The sequence below is a fragment of the Triturus cristatus genome, chromosome 8 (assembly GCF_964204655.1).
Source record: "Triturus cristatus chromosome 8, aTriCri1.1, whole genome shotgun sequence".
Lineage (NCBI taxonomy): Eukaryota > Metazoa > Chordata > Amphibia > Caudata > Salamandridae > Triturus > Triturus cristatus.
This window is the reverse complement of record NC_140591.1, coordinates 1,471,119,508-1,471,137,549: the sequence shown is the minus strand read 5'-3', so window position 1 is coordinate 1,471,137,549 and position 18,042 is coordinate 1,471,119,508. Positions and strand designations below refer to the sequence as shown.

Below are 18,042 nucleotides of genomic sequence, written 5' to 3'. Positions count from 1 at the left end.
CGTTGTGGTTTTGAAACATCTGTGGAGCCCACCAGACGGCCGGCAAGATGGATTTAATATGTAGGCACTTCAAGAGGAGAAGGGGCCATTTAGTTTTTGTCAGTGTGTGCTTGGTTCAGTTCCACGCCTAGAACACCTGATGTTGGTTGAAATGTTATGCTTTAATTCTGGAGTGACAAATGCAAAAACAACAATTCTGGAGATGACTGTTGATGTAGCATTTTGGTCTTCTACCTCGCTGCATTCACTCTGACTTAAAATAAATACCTTTTGCTTACCAGTCGTATGTGTATGATGTTACCACTGGTCGAAGAACGAGTGAAAATTGAACCAGTAGTCACCGAATCAGGTTCCACTTATTCTATCAGAGGAAAAGGAGCAAAAATGTTGGTAAAGAATAACATTTAAATGCGTAAGATTATACATGAAGAAAAGAAAGTTTTGAAACAGTCCAGAGAAGTATATTGAGGCAGAATGGAGAACAGACCAAATCTTAAGGTTCTGCGCAGCACCTAGCTTGTCATAGTCTCGGCAGCATGTGGACCAATCCCAGAACAGGGTGCCAGCCTTTTTAGGAAAAGTAGAAGTAGACTGTGTAGAGGCTTGCCAGTTGTGTTACGCTCCCAAGTCGTCAGCCCAATGTCTGTTGGTGATGGTTTACCTGCCTCTTTTAAAGTAATGCCCTTCTTCAGACTAACAGAAGAGGTTTAGGAACTTTATGTAGCACGTGAAGAACTCATAAGCTACTCATGCTTATTGGCAGATGGTAACATAACAATGCCTAGCTTGCAGCAGTGAAATTTGCTGCTACCATACTTTTCCTGATTTCTCAAGACTTCGTGTTATGAAGTTTCGGACAAATTTTGAAAAAGGGAGTATGCACGTCACTTAAAACAGTCTTGTAAGATGACCATGGGAGAATGGCCTGCACAGAAAATATCTTGCTGAGACATTTTCTGCTTGGACCAGTATCCTGGTGGCATCTCACGAGTGGCATCTCAAGAAACATTTTTACACAAGTTGCGTGGTAGTCTAAAAAAGTTAAACAAGACACTGTGAAACCACATTTCTGTCTTGAAATATACATCTATTAAATTTTCATGCAATTCTAAAAAAGTTTGTGGTAGTAAATTACGAATTTCAGACACTACTAACTAGGATAAATGGATCATTGGCAGATTATTTTGACTGTTGGTATACGCTAAGAATAAGTTGAAGTTGATGAGAGTCCAATCAGAAGTGCCTTCTGTTGATAAATTAATCTGTATTCATCTGAATAAGCTGATCTGCTGTGCTTTAACATTTTGTGAGTAGAGGGTTACTGGATAGATTTAGGCATTGGTTACTACTTCACTCACTGCACCTAAGGCAGTATTAGGGCATTTCTATACGCAGTGAGTAATCAGCAGTGGATTCTTAAGGGATGTTTAACAATCTGGTGAAATATAGGCATGTAATTCACTAGAGATCCATTACTACTAATTTTCTAAGTTTATTTAAAGGGCTGCTTTTCGGGTCTCTCGCCGAATTTCTGCCCAAACTATTTTTCTTTGATTCGTCTTCTGAAATGTCATCGAAACAGTAATTTTGTGTAGGACATTTAGGAATTATTTAGGAATTTGGAGGCAACATTTTTTGGTCATCCTGTAATATGTGGTGATGTGGTGTAGAGGATGCGTTCGAATCTACTTTTAGATGAAAAAGCTGTGACAAGTTCACTACAAACGCACTTGGAGGCCGAGCCAAGCATTGTGGTGTAGCATTTCCAGTATTATCCTCTTTGAAAACGGTTCCATAAGCTTGTTGAATTTTATGTGGCAGTATTGAGGGTCGTAGCTGCAACATGTGAAATTGAAATCTGCACTTGAGACTAGAAAACATCTCAAGACACCTTATTAGAGATCAAACATAAGAAGGCTGCTATGGGAAAAAAGTGCTGTAAAAGTTGCTAGAATGTAGGAATGCCAAATTAACCATAGGCGAAAGTATTGAATAGTGCATGAAATTGTCACAGGTGCTTAATCAGGAATTATATTAGGAGACATTGTTAATGCTGTATCTGAAGAACAAAATAAATAAGGATAATATTTTACTAAAAAGGAAGACGATGGTAGGTACTCCTGGTAGATCACGCTCATCACAAGCTAGGGACACCTACACATGTTGGAGTGATGTCCCGATGTTCATGAAAATGTTGATAACTTGATTTGAACGATGTTGATGATGTTGAGAAAGACAAACCCGTTAACTAAGTGGTAATACAGAATTGAGAACTTAGCTCTATGGCAGATTTTGAGTCATCGACTGCCATAAACTCCAGGTAGAAGTTACAACAGGACTGGTTGGCTATTAAGTTATTTAAATAGGAAAGATATCTTGGAGAATAACAAACACAATATTGATTTTGACAGATTTTAAATTTCATAATCGGCATACCAAATGTATTGTTTATGTGGGAAAAGGTGACTCGACTGTCATCAGTTAGAGGAGACATCTGAGGACCCTGAAAAAGAAACCTGACAAATGTTCTAGTCCACAAGGTTTGTCTGTGGCCTGGAGCAACACATTGCCCTCTGCCATAAGAGTTTGATGAAGTTGGTGAAATTACTGGGGTTCCAACATAACTGTAAACAAGGTGCCCATCTTATTATGGTGGCATGTAAAATGAATATGGAACTTGTTTATGCATTGATTTACATTCATTAAGTTCTAATGTAGAGGCAGACGGTCACCTTCTGCCTAGAATTAGTTATTTGCTGCTCTTAAGGGAGCCGATGTGTTTCTAACACTTGACATGGATGTCATTGCAGTATACAACTGCGTGGGGCTGGCTGGGTAGTGGAAGAATCTGATGACATTTGTCACTTCGGAGAGTGACTTCCACTTCCATAGAATGGAATTTGGATTCCTGAAGCATCCAATGCCCACATTAATCCGGAGTTCAAATTGGGGGTGAACGCTTTCTACGATGAGTTTCAAATATGTGGATCCAGTGAGCTGGAGCAGATCAAATCTTTGAACAGGGTAGTCAGCATTTTAAGAGAACGGGTTTTAATATTCCAAAATCAAAAGTGTTTGGTCATGCAAGATCGAGTTGGTACCTATGCAATATGATCTCTGGTGAGGAGTTGCTCTTTAACAGAGTCTGGTGAATGCAGTTGAGGAGGCACCAACAAGCATAGAGGATTGAATCCTCTATGCTTTCCTTGATGTGCACAAATGCTATTTGAAAGTTATGCTGTAGATTCGGAACCGTCAAAGCAGTTACTAAACATAGGGCTTACTTATGATTGGATTAATGAAAGAGATGATTTTCATGTTTATAAATAGATGTTTGGTCATCTCATGTACTTGAGTGTAGAGTATTCTCTTCAATACGTAGACACAATTGATAATTGGTGCATAAAGCATGGGTGCCATGCTTTCACAGGTGGATAGTAAATATCCATTGTGTGTGCATTGCACTCCCTTTGACATGTAGAACATAATACATATTCCTGGGCTGTAAATTTTTATGAAAAAGTTCTTATAACAGTTGCCCATAGACTCAGGTATTTGATTGAATCAGAATAGTAAAAAGGACTGTACCTTTGATAAGACTGGAAGGTCATGGATGACTTGTCTTTCAAAGATGGGTTGTTGTGTAGTGGCAGCTAATTATTGCCACAGGCTAGCCTGTAGTGCCAACATAATTTCTTATTGGCACACATGGACATGACCAAGAAAAAGCTCAGGAGAAGTTTTTAGGCAGTTTCATCTGGACTCTGCGATGGAGTTGTTAGTGAAAAGTTTCTCTATTTGCTTTCTATCAGATAAGAAGTTGATGCCAATCATTGTCCACTGATGTCTATAGAGCGGCCGGTGAGAAGGTTACAGTATATTTCACAAGTGATTTCTGCACTTGCTCGCTAAAAATGAAAATGTCATCTTTTTTATGGTCTACATTATGAAATGGGTCAATGTCCGCTTTGTGCAAAATTCGTATCTGGAAGGTGTTACCAAAGTGTTGGCTTCCAATCAGCACCAAGAAAAACAGCCATGCTCTCCCTGGTCACAAGCAAGCTGGGCTACGGGAACACCCTTTATGCTGGTATTAACAGAAAGCTCGCCAACGGGCCACGAACCATTGAGAACTCTGCATCCAGAATCACTAGCACTTACATCACACCACCAGCAGAAACGGAACCCCCGGCTTTTGGAGGAGTCCCACTAGGCCACAGGCTTTGCTCGAGACTCACCGGAGCTCAGCTACAGGCTATTCTCCCAGGTGAAAGTGTGCTCCAAACCTGCATAACATAACAATTACTGAGACATTTATTCAGTGGAAGTAGTTCTCTTTAACCATCAATAGCATCCATAGGCCCAAGTTACTTTTGATGTGATCAAAACATGTTTTTTGCAAAACTCTGCCATTATTCACCCATGAGCTGTCAATGATCATCCTCTGGCAACCGGGTTTAGAAAAGAACAAAGCTCATTGTGAAATAACGTGCGCAGTGAGCACTATTGTCATGTTCTGCTTCATGAGACATGGGGAGCAATCCAGTGGTGGCATAGAAAGACTCAACAGTGTTACAGGGGAAACAGTTTTTTTGTATTAATGATCAGGTTACAGTTAGTTTGCCTCGTGGATGTTTGATGTGAGGTTTGACTCGACCAAAAGAGTTGGACCTGATCGTGTTGGTGCTACTGAGATAAAGAGACATTGTAGAAAATAAGATGGAGGGAGTGTTGTCATGAAAAACTTCAAGGTGTCTGCAGACAAGGCTGTGGTGACGAAATTAGGGCTGGGCACAGAAACCTGAGGAAAGTTGGGGAAATTATGCGTGTTTTGCAGCTTGTCAGTTGTGCGAAGAGACCCAGGGTGTGGGTGTTGGCTTGTGACAAACGATGGAATCCTAACCAAGATATAAAAGTGTCCACTGTGTACAAGTGGCACTTGTATGACTGATGATTGTTGATACGAACACTTAATCGATGATATGTCATCTTCAAAGGTAGAGGCTGCAGATGTTGGGGGAGCCAGAAGTGATAATGGTTCATAGTATAGACAAGGCAGGAGCCGATGTGCTAGTAAGCTCATGGTGTCCATACTCAACTTTTGTCTCCTTTACAGCAGGTAACGGACTTGTCAGTTTGAGCGACTTCAAATGGTTCCAATAACATTTACCCAATTGGGTCGGTCCATTCGCAGACCTAGTAACCTCAAAGATTGAGTTTGAATCAATGCCTTTTTCAGTTCTTTGAAAATAGATACAGATGTTGTATCTTAGTTTAGGGTGCTTAGTATTTTGTGCTGTATGTTTGGTCTGGTGCAACCCACAGAATCTCGTGTTTATTGTAATGTTGTGGTCGTTTACTGTAGACCTCTGGCGACGAGGCATTGTTCCACTGTGCCGGCTCGTCCTAGCACGGACCTTTCTTGGCACACCTGCCCATGCTGTGCAGCCGGGCATTCTACTGTGTACACCTGAGTCTGTGCCCAGTAGGGTGCCCTTTGGATCGCACATATTTTTTATTGCTGGGATTGGTATACAACCTGCCAAGTTGCACATTGCAGGTTGGCAACTTTTAATAGGTGAAGTTGTTTGTCGAGTGCAAACGGGAAAGGCCCTTTCATTTTGTACCAAAACGTGGAGTCATTCAGACCTCTAACGAAAATGTTTGCATTGCGGTGAAAGTCCAAAACAAGGACATCGTTCAGCAGAGGTTTCTGGCAGGCACGTTGCGTGACTTACCCTGTTGTTGATGGTGGCTGAAAGGCCGTAATGATGAGCGCACGCATACACCCGAGGGCAGGCTGTCCTCGAAACAGGTAACCTGTGCGAACTAATTATGTGGCATATAGTGAAACCTGTTTCTTCCTTATTTTTTCTACACATTGCTCATCTCGAAATTTGCATTTGCTACAAATGTGCACTGTATGCAAATGTAATTCCTACAGGCACCACAGAAAGACCTAAAACTTTATAGCTGTTAAATATTTTTATAAAACATTGCAAAAGTGATTTCGGACTGCCATAGATTTTTGTAACAGTTTAATGCTGCTGTTTTTCTTGATTACAGGGCGTTGGAAGGGCAGGGGGGGTTACGACATAGCAAACTATGAATATCTTAAAAGCAAGTGAGTTTTCTGGATGATAAAAACCGAGGGCTATAGGAGAGTATGTTATGTTATTTTTTAAACAAGTGCCTTGTTGGTGGATTCTTAGGGTTTGTGATCCTTTTCTTTTTACGTGAAACTCCGTGAAGTGCAGAGTTCCTCAAGCGGCTGAGTGCGTTGGATAAATGCTGTGTGCTGTGATTTTCAGTGCCAGGTGCTTGTCTGCACTGTTCAATCATCTCGAATGGTACCATGCACAGCGCAAGCGGGCGCTGCTACCTTTCTGTCGCTCAAGTAGAATTTTACTCGATCGGCAGCTTTCTCAACGTGAGCGGACTGTTTCTCAACGCTAGCGGTCGCGAGCATATGCGACCACTCGTAATGAGACATCTGACCGCCTGTGTTGAGAAATCTCGCCGGGAAGTTGATTTTCCACGCTCGCGTTGGATAACTTGATATTGACAATCGCGAACGAGGAAAAATCTCGGCGGGAGGTGGATTTTCCTTGCTTGCAATCGCCAACTTGATGTTGACGAACGCGAGCGAGGGAAAAAACTCTGCTCCGCGGAGCTGAGTTTTTCGGAGCTCCGCATAACGAGGAGTGCAGAAATCTCCTCAGACTCTGCGAGCGGAGCGGAGTTCACCGACCAGGCTGATTTAGAAGTCATCTTTCTGAAATAAATTATCTCAATATTTTAGTACATCCCTTGGAACTGCATAAATCAGGAACACGTTCATGTATGGTGAAATGCAGTAATCTATGAAAAACATGTAGATTAAAAAATGTGGTCATTAGATTACGTATAAAAACAATTGAAGCCACATGTTTGTGGGATTGCTTGTAAATTTGTGGGTGGGGCTGAATAAGTCTTTCCCACTGCTTTTACTGCCATGCCTCCAAACAAAACATCAAATTTTATTGTGATGACAGTCACAGGGTAGGAAAAGTGTGCGGCCATCCGGAACCGCTTTTGTATCTACCCTTATTCCCCAAGGTAAAGTTTACCGGGAGGTCATAAATTGCTGACGGGCAAGCCTCTTGAGTGCTTCTCATTTCATATGTTAATATTTCTATAGAATAGAAATACAGCTAAGATGAATTCTTGATTTTTATTTTTTTGTTGTATTCCGCTCCTTGTTTTTCCCATTATTCATAATGTATTTCTAGGCCAAACATCAAATCCTTGCTTTGTTTGATCCTGTGAACGTATTTAGTCATAGTTGTCTTTATAGCTTATGTAAATTGACATAAGAAATATTTTATATCCTTTTGTCATACATTGTTATTGTGCATTCTTTTCCTGTGAAGTTACCCTTGTAGAATTGCATGAAGCGTGACATCAGAGTGGTCACTAGGGCGTGCACATGTGTTGCTGAAGGGCACGCATCATGAGCACTGCTCAGTCGATACATGAACATTTCTGCTGGATAAATGTACAATTTACCTTTTTTGTAGTTTTTGATCCATCCTCTGGTAATCAATACCCTGTCACCAGGCAAAGCATCAGATCCTTGCTGTGTCTGATACACTGACTCGACTTCTAGTTAAATTATTTTTACTTTAAACTATCTTATAAATAAATAAATACTTTTGTAAATTTTAGTCCTGTCATTTCTCTGTATTCCGTTGATACTAAAGTGCTCAAGTGACAACACTTTACCATCAAGACAGTCTAACGTTTAAGGATGCAGCTCAGGAGTAGTATCTGTTTTTGCATGCATGTGTATGTAAGTGGTATTTCTATAGCACAAACCTAGCTAGAAGGCAGTCGAGAGCTGTACAGAGTCAAAGACCACCATAAATTCAATGAGGGAGAGGCTACTGGATTGTGGACGATTAATGCACTGGGATGTAGTGTTCTTTTAAGAGGTGGTTCTTTAACTCTTTCCTAAGTTGGAGCAGCTTTGGGGCGGTCCTGATGGATACTGGGATGTTTGTCCAGATCCTGGGTGCATAAATAGAAAAGACCTGCTGCCTTATTTTTTCGTTTTTACACTTCTTAGTCTGCAGTTTGATGGTGTTCTGGGTGTGGCAAGAACCACCAGAAATGGTGAGCTTGTCTGCAAGATGAGCAGGAGTGCTGGTCGCGATGGCTTTGTAAATGATTCAGCTGGTTTGATTCAGCTGGTTTTGAAGATGTTGGAGGCCCTCAAGAAGAGTCAATAGAGTTATATTAGGGTGGGTCTGATTTAACAATATTTCTTCAGTACCTGGATGAGATGTGCTGTGGCGTGTATAAAACTCTTAAGGGGTGCCATTGTGAAATCTGGGAGGCCATGGACCAGTGTTTCTATCATCCTGAGGTTTAAGTACAAGGGCTTGAAAAGAAATTTTGAAGTCCCTTTTTGAAAGAAAGGGTTTCACTTGCTTCTGAGAGCTTGTACCAGGCCATTTAAAGAGCTTGTACCAGGCCATTTTCTTGGCAGTGTGTTCCTTGAGGGTGAGGGTGGTGCCCAGGATGAATCCAAGTTCATTGCCATTTGGAGAAAGTTTGTGTTTGAAACCAGTCAGTCTGCATGTCATTGAGCCTGGCTTGTACTATTTATTGTTTGTAGCTAGGTAACAGGAATTCTGTCTTGGTTGTGTTGAGCTTCAGGTAGGTGCTTAACATCCAGGTCTGTAGGATGTGCAGGCAGTGTTTGAGGTGTTGGATGTCTGAAGAAGAGGGGACTTTGAAGGTGAGGTGTGTATCATCAGCATGTTGGTGAATCTTGTTGCAGTTACCATGAACAGAGCATAAGCATCTACGTGTAGAGGTTCAAAATAACAGGAATGTATGAAACCCAGGAGGATTTCACAGGTGATAGGGAAACTATGAGATTTGGAGGTGATTATGTGAGCAACTGGTGTTTGTTGGAAAGCTAGGAGAAGAACCATGTTCGGAGAATTCCATTCGAGACTCCAATGTGCATATTAGTTGTCTTCAACACAGTCAACCATCACACTCTAAGAGGTCCATCAATCTCATGAGGCAGGGGCCGTCTTAATCTTCAGTCAGAAGGTCATCGTCTACAATGTGCAAGATAGTGGTCTTATGTTTGCAGCATGATTTGGTGCCAGAATTCTAGTTGTCTAGGAGATAGCTAGCATTGTAGTATTCCTTTAGGGTGTCAAGTCATGTGTTTGTTCAATAGGGTGTCCCATTTACTGCACACCCTTTGCCTCATTTAAAGCAGGCAGGTATGGTTTGCTTGACTGCTGATGGCATACAGTCTTCAATTGTGTCTCTAAGTTTCTTCCAAATCTCTTCATTTAGATCTGCAATAATCATGTCCTGTTGTGACCGAGGGCGACACTAGAAGGATGATATATCAACATGAACAAAGTATCTCAGATTATACTATAGTTACCAGCATACCCACATTTCCAAATTGTCGTGAGGTCCACAAAAGCGATTTTTTTTTTTTAATTCTTTGGTTCTCTCGTGAAGCATGTTCTAGCCAACCTATTTTGTGTCACTCGGTAGTAATCCAGAGACTTCATCAGGGCTAGAAAGAATACATGCCAAGTGCATAATAGGTCCATCAAGGTCACACAGTTAGATAAATATAAGTGTTTACCTTAACCAGTTGGCAGGAAGTGGGTATATCTGAAGGAGAATCGCCCACAGTTCTCTCACGAACATAAAAAAGCAGTGTGTGAGGTGCATTGTGGGGAACGTGGGCCTGTACAAAGATAGTCTGTAATAGGCAGGATGCCTACATATTGAAATAATTACATTATCACGGACCAAGTGCAGTGCAGAAAGCTTCAGAAAAATACAGTAATTCCATGAAGATCTCACCCCCAGAGCTTCTGCAATTGGTTGGCTTAAAATAAATGTAGCCATGTACTTTGTGTAAGAGTCTACAACTATGAATTAGGAACTGAACCACCGCACAGAAGATCTCTGGGATGAGTTTTGTACAGAAGTGCGGCATATACTGATAGTGTGGTTCATTTGGAAGGATCAGTGGCGTTGAAGTTGCATCCTCTGTTTTTTTCCCAAGTGCTTTTAAGCAAGATCAGGAAACTAAAAAGTTTAGGCTGTTGTGTGGACGAATGTTGTGATTGTTGCTTGAATCGGATGTTTCGGTGCACGTAACCCCAAATCAAGTATACCATTTGGATGTTTATCAAAAATTGGTTGAATTTCTCTTGCTCAGATTGAGGAATCAATGCTGATATTCGTTTTCTTGATTATTTTTATATATGGCTTTTGATAGCAGAGATGTCAGACAGGCTTGTAGCTAACAGCTAATAAAATGTGCTCTGGGTCTGTCCTTTCATCTATTGGCTTTCTTTGGCCAGCCTCTTTCAGCTATCGGCTTGAGACTTTGTCAATCACGTCTTAGCCTAGTGGAGTATTAATCTCTCGTCTAATGAAATTGGTTATTTGGATGTATGCTTCTGCATCCACTTGAGTGCTAGCATTGAACTGTGTGAGGGACTTCCTTTCAACCGTAGCTTTCTCTTTCCCATCCTGCTGGCTCCCTCCCATGTGTCTCATGCTTATGTGCTACAGCTGCATGTGTTAGTACATTAACCCAGACCTGTTGGCGTTACCAATGCTTACTCATTTTTGTCCTTTGGCAGGGTATAGGTGAAAATGTTAGTCTTTGATGATGCAGTGTTTTCATACAAGCTATTTACTTTCTAACCGTGTTATTTCGGGGCTTCATTTATGTGGACTGTAAGCACCAGTATCTCTCTGATTGCTTTGTCGTCAGAAGTGAAGGTAAGTCATCTGATTGGGGGCGATAGGTCTTGCTTCCCCTGTAGTCATTTGCCTTATAGTTAAACATACACCCCTTTTTGAGAGTCATGGCTCGAAGAAACATTTCCACTGGTAGTACCCTCTTTGGTCACCACTGAGGATTGAATATGTGGTGCCCAGTGTGGTAATCCCCGGGCACGCTTCCTGGCAGCCTGCAGAATCCCTCTCCTCCAAAGGTTAAACACTCAATGGGTTTTTCCAGTTTAAGCCGCACAGTGCACCCTATTGTGTCCAGGCACGGCTGTGCGGCAGGACAGTGAGTGCCATTGACTAAAGAAGAACGAGCTCATAGAGCGCCTATTAAAGGAGTCTTTTTGGATCAGACTTCAAACCCTACCATACGTGCTGATGTAATACAATATTTTTACTTAAGTCATCGCCCTTTTAAAATACCTTTGACAGTGTATTTAAAAAGGTGTCTCTTGTAAAATCAAATGCCCTGTGTCTATGTGGACATAAAGGGTGGCACAGGGCATTGGATTTTTACAAGAGACACCTTTTTAAATACACTGGCAAAGGTCTTTTCAAATATCTCTTTACATTCACCTAACGTAAAAATGTGTCTCCTGTAAAATGATGAGCTGTGCCAAACTTTCTTTTAGATGTTGCAGAATTTATTTCTGGTTGTTCTTTGTATACATCCTGTTAACATTCCAAGTTAGTACCTGGATCTGTCTCCTCCTATCTCTCGAGGCTACAATCATAGCTTTTTAAAGGCAGGCAAAAGCCGCATCAGAAACGTCCCATGCCTCCCTCTATCGGTCAACTTGGGGTTGCCATTTGTTATCCGCTTTCCAGAGTAACTCGTCCCCAACTAAATGGCATGTTCCTATTTGCCTTGTTTTAGGTCTTTGCGTATCAGAGGACCTTTTGTACATCATATTACTAAATAGTGACTATACCCAGCCATGAGTTGCGTATATGTATTAAGTGCCTTTCTGCCCAGCTACATGCATATTGTTTGAGTTTGTCAGCCTGTTCCACCTTTCCAGAGTTTTGCATCTTATGTTTACCTTTAACGTGGCTGGGAACCTTAATTGTACTTTGGCTCCAAATTTCGCCATCTCGTCCCCTCTCTGACCCAGTTCCCACTAGTGCTTCTCTGTCACTCTGCTGACGTCCGATCTAATCCTACAGATATTTTCCCCCACTGTTACGTTCCCGGACTTAAGCCCGAGTCCTAGAATCTGTTCCTTGACAGAGTATGACAACAAGTTCATTAAGATTTTCCTGGGTTTCTTTCACCCTTCCTTCAGTCTATAAAGGTCTCTAATCACCAGCTGAATCTCTTTCTCTAAATCAACCTCTAGATTACATCAAAGGACCCCTTCTCTTAGAAAGTTAACAAAACCTTTAAGGTCATTGCCCTCCACCCCTTCTGGGATGTTTAGCATTCTTAGATTGTTTGACCTGGAATCATTCCCCAACCTTTCGAGATCCTCTAAAAGGCTCTGATTTTATCTCTAAGTTTGCTGCTCATATTGTCCATCTTTTCCTCTAGGGCTGAAATTCGCTGTGCAACATCATCCTTCTTAACCTCTAAACTCTGACACATACTGTGAATCTCTTTCTGATTAGTTTCCAAAACCTCAAATCTTTTCCGCTTTTTTTTGTCTGTATACCCATTAAGAGTCTTTACTGGTTCTCAATGTCCACACACACTGGTGTCTCTTTATTGCCCACATTTCCTCCATTCACCCAGCTTACGTTAAATGATTTATCTATCTCAACACTTCCCACAACATTCCACCCAGCCGGCTCCGCCAACACCTCATTTCTGTTCTGAGTCTGCACACCTTATCTAACAGGTTCAATCTCTTGCTCTGTAGTACCTCTCTCGACCCCTACCAAACGCACATTATTGCACCCTGAAGAAGCAGTAGTCCATGATGGTGATTTGTGTAGCCGTTGTTGTTCATGCGTGGGCTGCAGGACGTGCTCAGGGATCTGCTCTCAAACTGCGGGAACCAGTGTGCCTTTAGTTGAGGTACTGCCAGTGGAAATGTTTCTTTGAGCCATGACTCTCAAAAAGGAGTTGATGGATGGTGTATGTTCAACTATAAGGTTCAAATTCATTTTCCCTCTCCTCCGTCCCTTTTGACTGTGGGCTACAGGTGAACTTGTGCTAGCTACGTGGTGTGAGTTAAGTCGCTGTTTAGTTCGAGATTTAGGAGATGTCGCTGATGGTCTGGCGGGCTGGGGTATCCATGCTATCTCAGTATACTCGGGTGCCTCACCTTGTTTTCCAGACCCGACTAGCACTGCTCTGCCCCTAGTTCACAAGGAGTATCTCATGATGCAATTTCCCTACTCTAAAAGCAACTGACTTTCACCCCTCTTCCATACACGCAGAGTATTCTCTCGCCTCGTAGGACCCGGCCTTCTGTGTCCCTGGTCTCCCATTGCTGTGCACAGTCGGTGGCATCCTTAGGATTAGCAGATTACTACTGCCTGCTGACTTGTTTTGCCTCTGCTCAAAGTGTTTATTAGCATGAGGTGACCGTGGGAGCCCCTGCACAAGGCGACTGCCTCGGCTGGTACACTGTAACGTGGCAGGGAAAGAACAGCAGAGGCAGGACCAGGCCTTCACTCTGCTTCCCTCACTCCCTCATATTACTGCCGGCGGCTACACAGTTGAATGGAGACTGCGGCAAGATGAAGCCAAGAGGTGGAACATAGCACCGCTACACCCCTCTGACAGCGCTGACCCGCAACCGTGCTCTCAGCTGGCCTCCATATTCCCCAGTGTCCCGCAAGATGTTATCTTTGTGAAGTAGGACTTCTAGCAGTGCTACAAATCTAAAATGAGGTGCACCCACAACTTGTATATTAGCCTTCTTGATCCATGGCTGTCTTCAGGAATGTTTTTATAAGGCAGGGATTCAATTGTCTTTAGGTCTGGCTTGACAATGATGTTGTCTATCTGCTACTGTTACCAATTGTTTAAACTATGCATAGACTGGGCTTTGCTTTCACCCAGGGGAGTATTTTTCTTGCAATTCCATGCTGTTGGCTTTTTGGTGTATCATTCTGCCATTTAATAATTTCTTCCATTGGACCACCTGAGTGACTAATTTTACATCTGAAAGGTGCACTCAGGCATCAGTATTTACTGTTTTTTATTTCTCTCCTGTATGCACTATATAGATAATGCCAGTAGGTCTAGCTCTCTAATGTGCTGAATGGCATTGTGCATCTAACACATGCAAACAGAATTTGTGTATACCTTAATTTGCATTAGCCATTAAAGTCAGGCTATTGGCTTTGCCAATGTTCAATCCCATGGCATTTATCTATATTCACTGGAAAAAAAATAGAGATTAGAGTAACATTTTAGTCAGGTGTGATCAAAAGATCTGAAAGAGAAACACACCGGATGGTGGACTATCCTTCCTGCACCTCTATACCAGTGTCCTGTTTTGTAAAAGTCCCACGCTACAAACCCAGACACCAACCGCCCTATGGTGCCCTGTTATCCAGATCATAGATCAAAAGATCTGTTGTTTAAAATAAGACACCCTAGAAATTCACTGAAAAAAACAAAGGTTAAAGTAACATTATAGTTGGGTGGATGCGTCAGTGACAACATTACCATTTTGTAATAAAAAAATAACACAGAAATTCACCAGTTATAGTTAGCAGAGCAAACTATAACTAGCGCCCCCATCATACACTGCTTAAGACCTCACATATTTCATCACTCGCGCCCCCCCTCCCCTAGCCTTTAAAAGGCCCTGAGGACCCCATCCACCAGGGTTGTGGGATTTTTTTTAGCATAAAGGGAGCTGCGTGGCCCCCCTCGCCGAGCCTTATTAGGCCCTGGGGACCCCCTCCCAGAGGGCCTTTTTCTAAAAATTGCAGCCCCCTCCCCGAGTCTTATTAGGCCCAGGAGACCCCATTCCCTCAGGGACATTTTTTTTTAAATTAAAGGGGTTTAGGACTGTTTTTTACCCCTCACCGAGCTTTATTAGGCCGAGGGACCCCATTCCCCAGGGCCTTTTTTTAAATCTCGGCACCCTCCCTCAGCCATATTGGGCCTAGGGCCATTTAAAAAAAAAAAAAATTATTAAAAGGGAGCCAGCCCCCCTCCCCGAACCTTATTATGCCCGGGGGCCTGAGCCCCCAGAGCAATATTTTTAATTAAAGAATAAGGAGTTGGGGAGGAACATTTTTTCTCATGTTGCTAGTGAAAGATGGCCCAAGGGAAATAAAGCTCCCTGGGCCAATCAGAACACCCCATTTTTAAATTGGCGTTCCCGTGTGTGTCTCTCGAGACTCTTGCAGACCCAGCCCTCCAGATTTACAATTATTTTTTAACCTTAGTTTCTCAAAAACCAATGAAAGGATTTACACCAAATCACCAAAATATGCAATTTGCGGAACGAGATCTAGTTTCCTGCCAAATTTGGTGCAATTCTGTTCTCAAGTTTTTGCTGTAGCATTGTCTGAGAAAGTCTATAGGGAATGCAAGGGGTTTTGCGTATTGGGAGACCCCGTTTTTCTTGGCCTCCCGCTTGATGGAGCGCACCAAAACTTTTAATTCACAAACTAGTCAAAAAGTAGCACCTTTTTGGAAAGTTTCATGGAGAATCTTTAAAAGGAGCCAAAGTTATTAGCAACACTAAAAACGATTTTCTTTTGTTACAGCTGACCTAGATATATATTATGCATTTGTGTGTATGTGTGTGTGTATATATATGTGTATAAAATAAATACTCGATTTCATGTATAATCCTTTTTTTCAATATTCTGTAATACTGCCATTTGTTAAATCCGGTCATGCAGAATATATGAGAGGAGGAGGCTTGTGCTGTACAAAAAGTTTAATGAAATTATTAAAATAACCTATTTCTCCAGAGGCGCCCTTGGAATTCTTTTTCCTGTGCTATGATTTGCTTTCGTTTACGCTGTATAAAGAAGCCAGCTCTCGCTTTCAGGCATGTAAATGTTTGACTTGGCATTTGTTTATTTTTCAGGCGATTCAGAAATTGGCCAGTCAGTACCTGAAGAAGGATTGGCCCGGGATCAAGGCGGATGAAAGGAGTGATTATAGGTATTTAACAAACGCTGCTTTTTAATGCCTATTTTTAACCTAATTAGTCAAAGAGGGAACGTATGTGTGAGGGAGAGCTGCACTTTCCTAAGAAAGTCATTAATTGTGTTTTGTGAGAGCGCCGCCATCTGCACTGGCACGAGGCTATTTTGAGCAGTGCCTAGAGAGAGTCACAGCGGCTATTCAACTGTACCGACCTGGGAGTTGAAAGTTAGCTGAAGTGATAATTATTAAGGCAACAGTGCATAATATATCCCTGGCCTCAGCATTTCCTTTAAAAAAACATTAAAGCCCAGGATTTGAAACCTCATGGCTTTGTGGGTAGCATGTTACAAAATCGTTTTCTTGAAAATGTTTTACTAATAGTTATTTTCAAAAACAAATGTATTTTACAAAAAATGTATCCTCGGTTTTACACAACATTTTGAAGTAATTTACCCATTGCATTCTATGGCACAAAAGAAAACATAATTTTGAGTGAAGGAATTGATTTCAAATGAATGTGGTTTTATGTGTTATATTATTTATTTATTTTTTAAACTTTATTTTGAAGGTTTTATATAGCGCAAACATGACCCTTGCGGGTATCAGAGCGCTTTACAGGGGTAAACATAAAACAAAAGTACGATGTAATCAGTTATGATGTCCTGCTATAGATAGTTACAGAGGTGTATGCGCGAAGGTTATCACTGTATAACATTCTGCAAATATTTTAGGACATTTTTAAAAATCTGTAGTTTTGTTTCTTTACATGTTATACATGAATGGTAAATAAAAAAGCAATTCACCACAAACAAAGAATCTCACAATGTTAAAAGTTTAAATAGGTTGCATAGAAATGATAGGTATTTGAAAGACCATGTTTGTTGTATAAAACTACATCAAATAAAAAGATGTCAAAGGAAAGTCGCAATTTACAAAAATAAAATTTATAAAAAATAAAAGAATACATATAAAAATAAGGTTATTTTAAAAGATCTTTAAAAAAAAAAAAATTTACGAAAAACTTTTAGGAAAATAATTTGAATACATGGAACAGTGACTTCGATGACAGGGAGCACGCAATAATCTTAATTATAACGTAACTATTAAGCTGATTTCAAAGGGTAGTGCAGTTCTTGAGAGCCGAATTTCAACCTTTTCCTCTAGCCCTGCTCTCTCCACCCATTTGTGATGTCAGTATCAGAATCTACCTCTCTCCAGCTTTTGCACATCAAAAAGCAAGTGTTTCAAAACCTTTGTTTACAGAGAATAAATCTCACCATGTTCCATTTGCATATGTAGAAAAGATTTTTAAAAAGCTTTTTCCCTTCCTGACACCATGAAAGCGGCAGAGAGCTGGTGTTGCCACGGGGCACATTGCACTCAAAGTAGAATGTGTTCCCTAGCCTTCTGTTATTCTTCTTTATGTGGATAGAAGCTGTTTGCTATGATGTGTGCTGATAAATGTTGTATGCAAGCTTTATATAGAGGGGTTGACAGTATTGTTATGTTTCCAATGCATTTTGCGGGCTCATTTCTGATTGGTAGTTGTCACCACCTTCCTGTTTCCCTAAATCCACTCCACCAATGAACTATTTAAGATCTGTGACCATTCTGGCAGGGTTTCGTTTGTGCCAGAGACATTTTAGCAACATTAGGGGACTACTACTACTAGAAACAAGCCGCATGGGATACAACATACGGGTGCACCACTGTATTTACTTCGTCAGAAAAATTCTACATGTTTCCCTATATGTGAATAAGTTGGTCAGCTTATGCTGAAAGTAGTGTTTCTTCTATTTTAGTAAAAAAAAGTTGACGCCACACAAGTCCATGTCTTTAACTTGAGGGTGAAAACCTGTTCAGAACAGTCTGTTATTTGAGTCTGAAGCACATCGTAACACCTTTATGGAACACTTTTGTCAGTTGTTGTTTGGGTGTCAGATTGAACAGAGGTCTAGGTCTCCTCTCGCCAGCTTTATAAATGTCGGCTATACATTTCGACTGTCTCGGGAACAAATCTCACCTCCATCTTGTACACAAGGTCAGACTTTGTGTATCCAAAATGGACCCTACCGGCGTCCATTGTTCTGGTTTACTTATATACCATGCATGTACCACACTGTCCGAATACACAAATATGCACA

At 41.3% G+C, this 18,042-nt stretch overlaps 1 protein-coding gene across 4 annotated transcripts in view; it reads left to right on the top strand.

Annotated features, from left to right (window-relative positions):
• Nucleotides 1-18,042, top strand: part of FCHSD2 (FCH and double SH3 domains 2) — a 490,271-nt gene that overhangs the window by 201,796 nt on the left and 270,433 nt on the right. For all 4 annotated transcript variants that reach the window (XM_085623302.1, XM_085623300.1, XM_085623301.1 and 1 more), the window contains exon 4: nucleotides 15,837-15,913. In XM_085623302.1, the coding sequence (XP_085479428.1) occupies nucleotides 15,837-15,913 (77 nt within the window). The remainder of the gene's footprint in view (nucleotides 1-15,836; nucleotides 15,914-18,042) is intronic.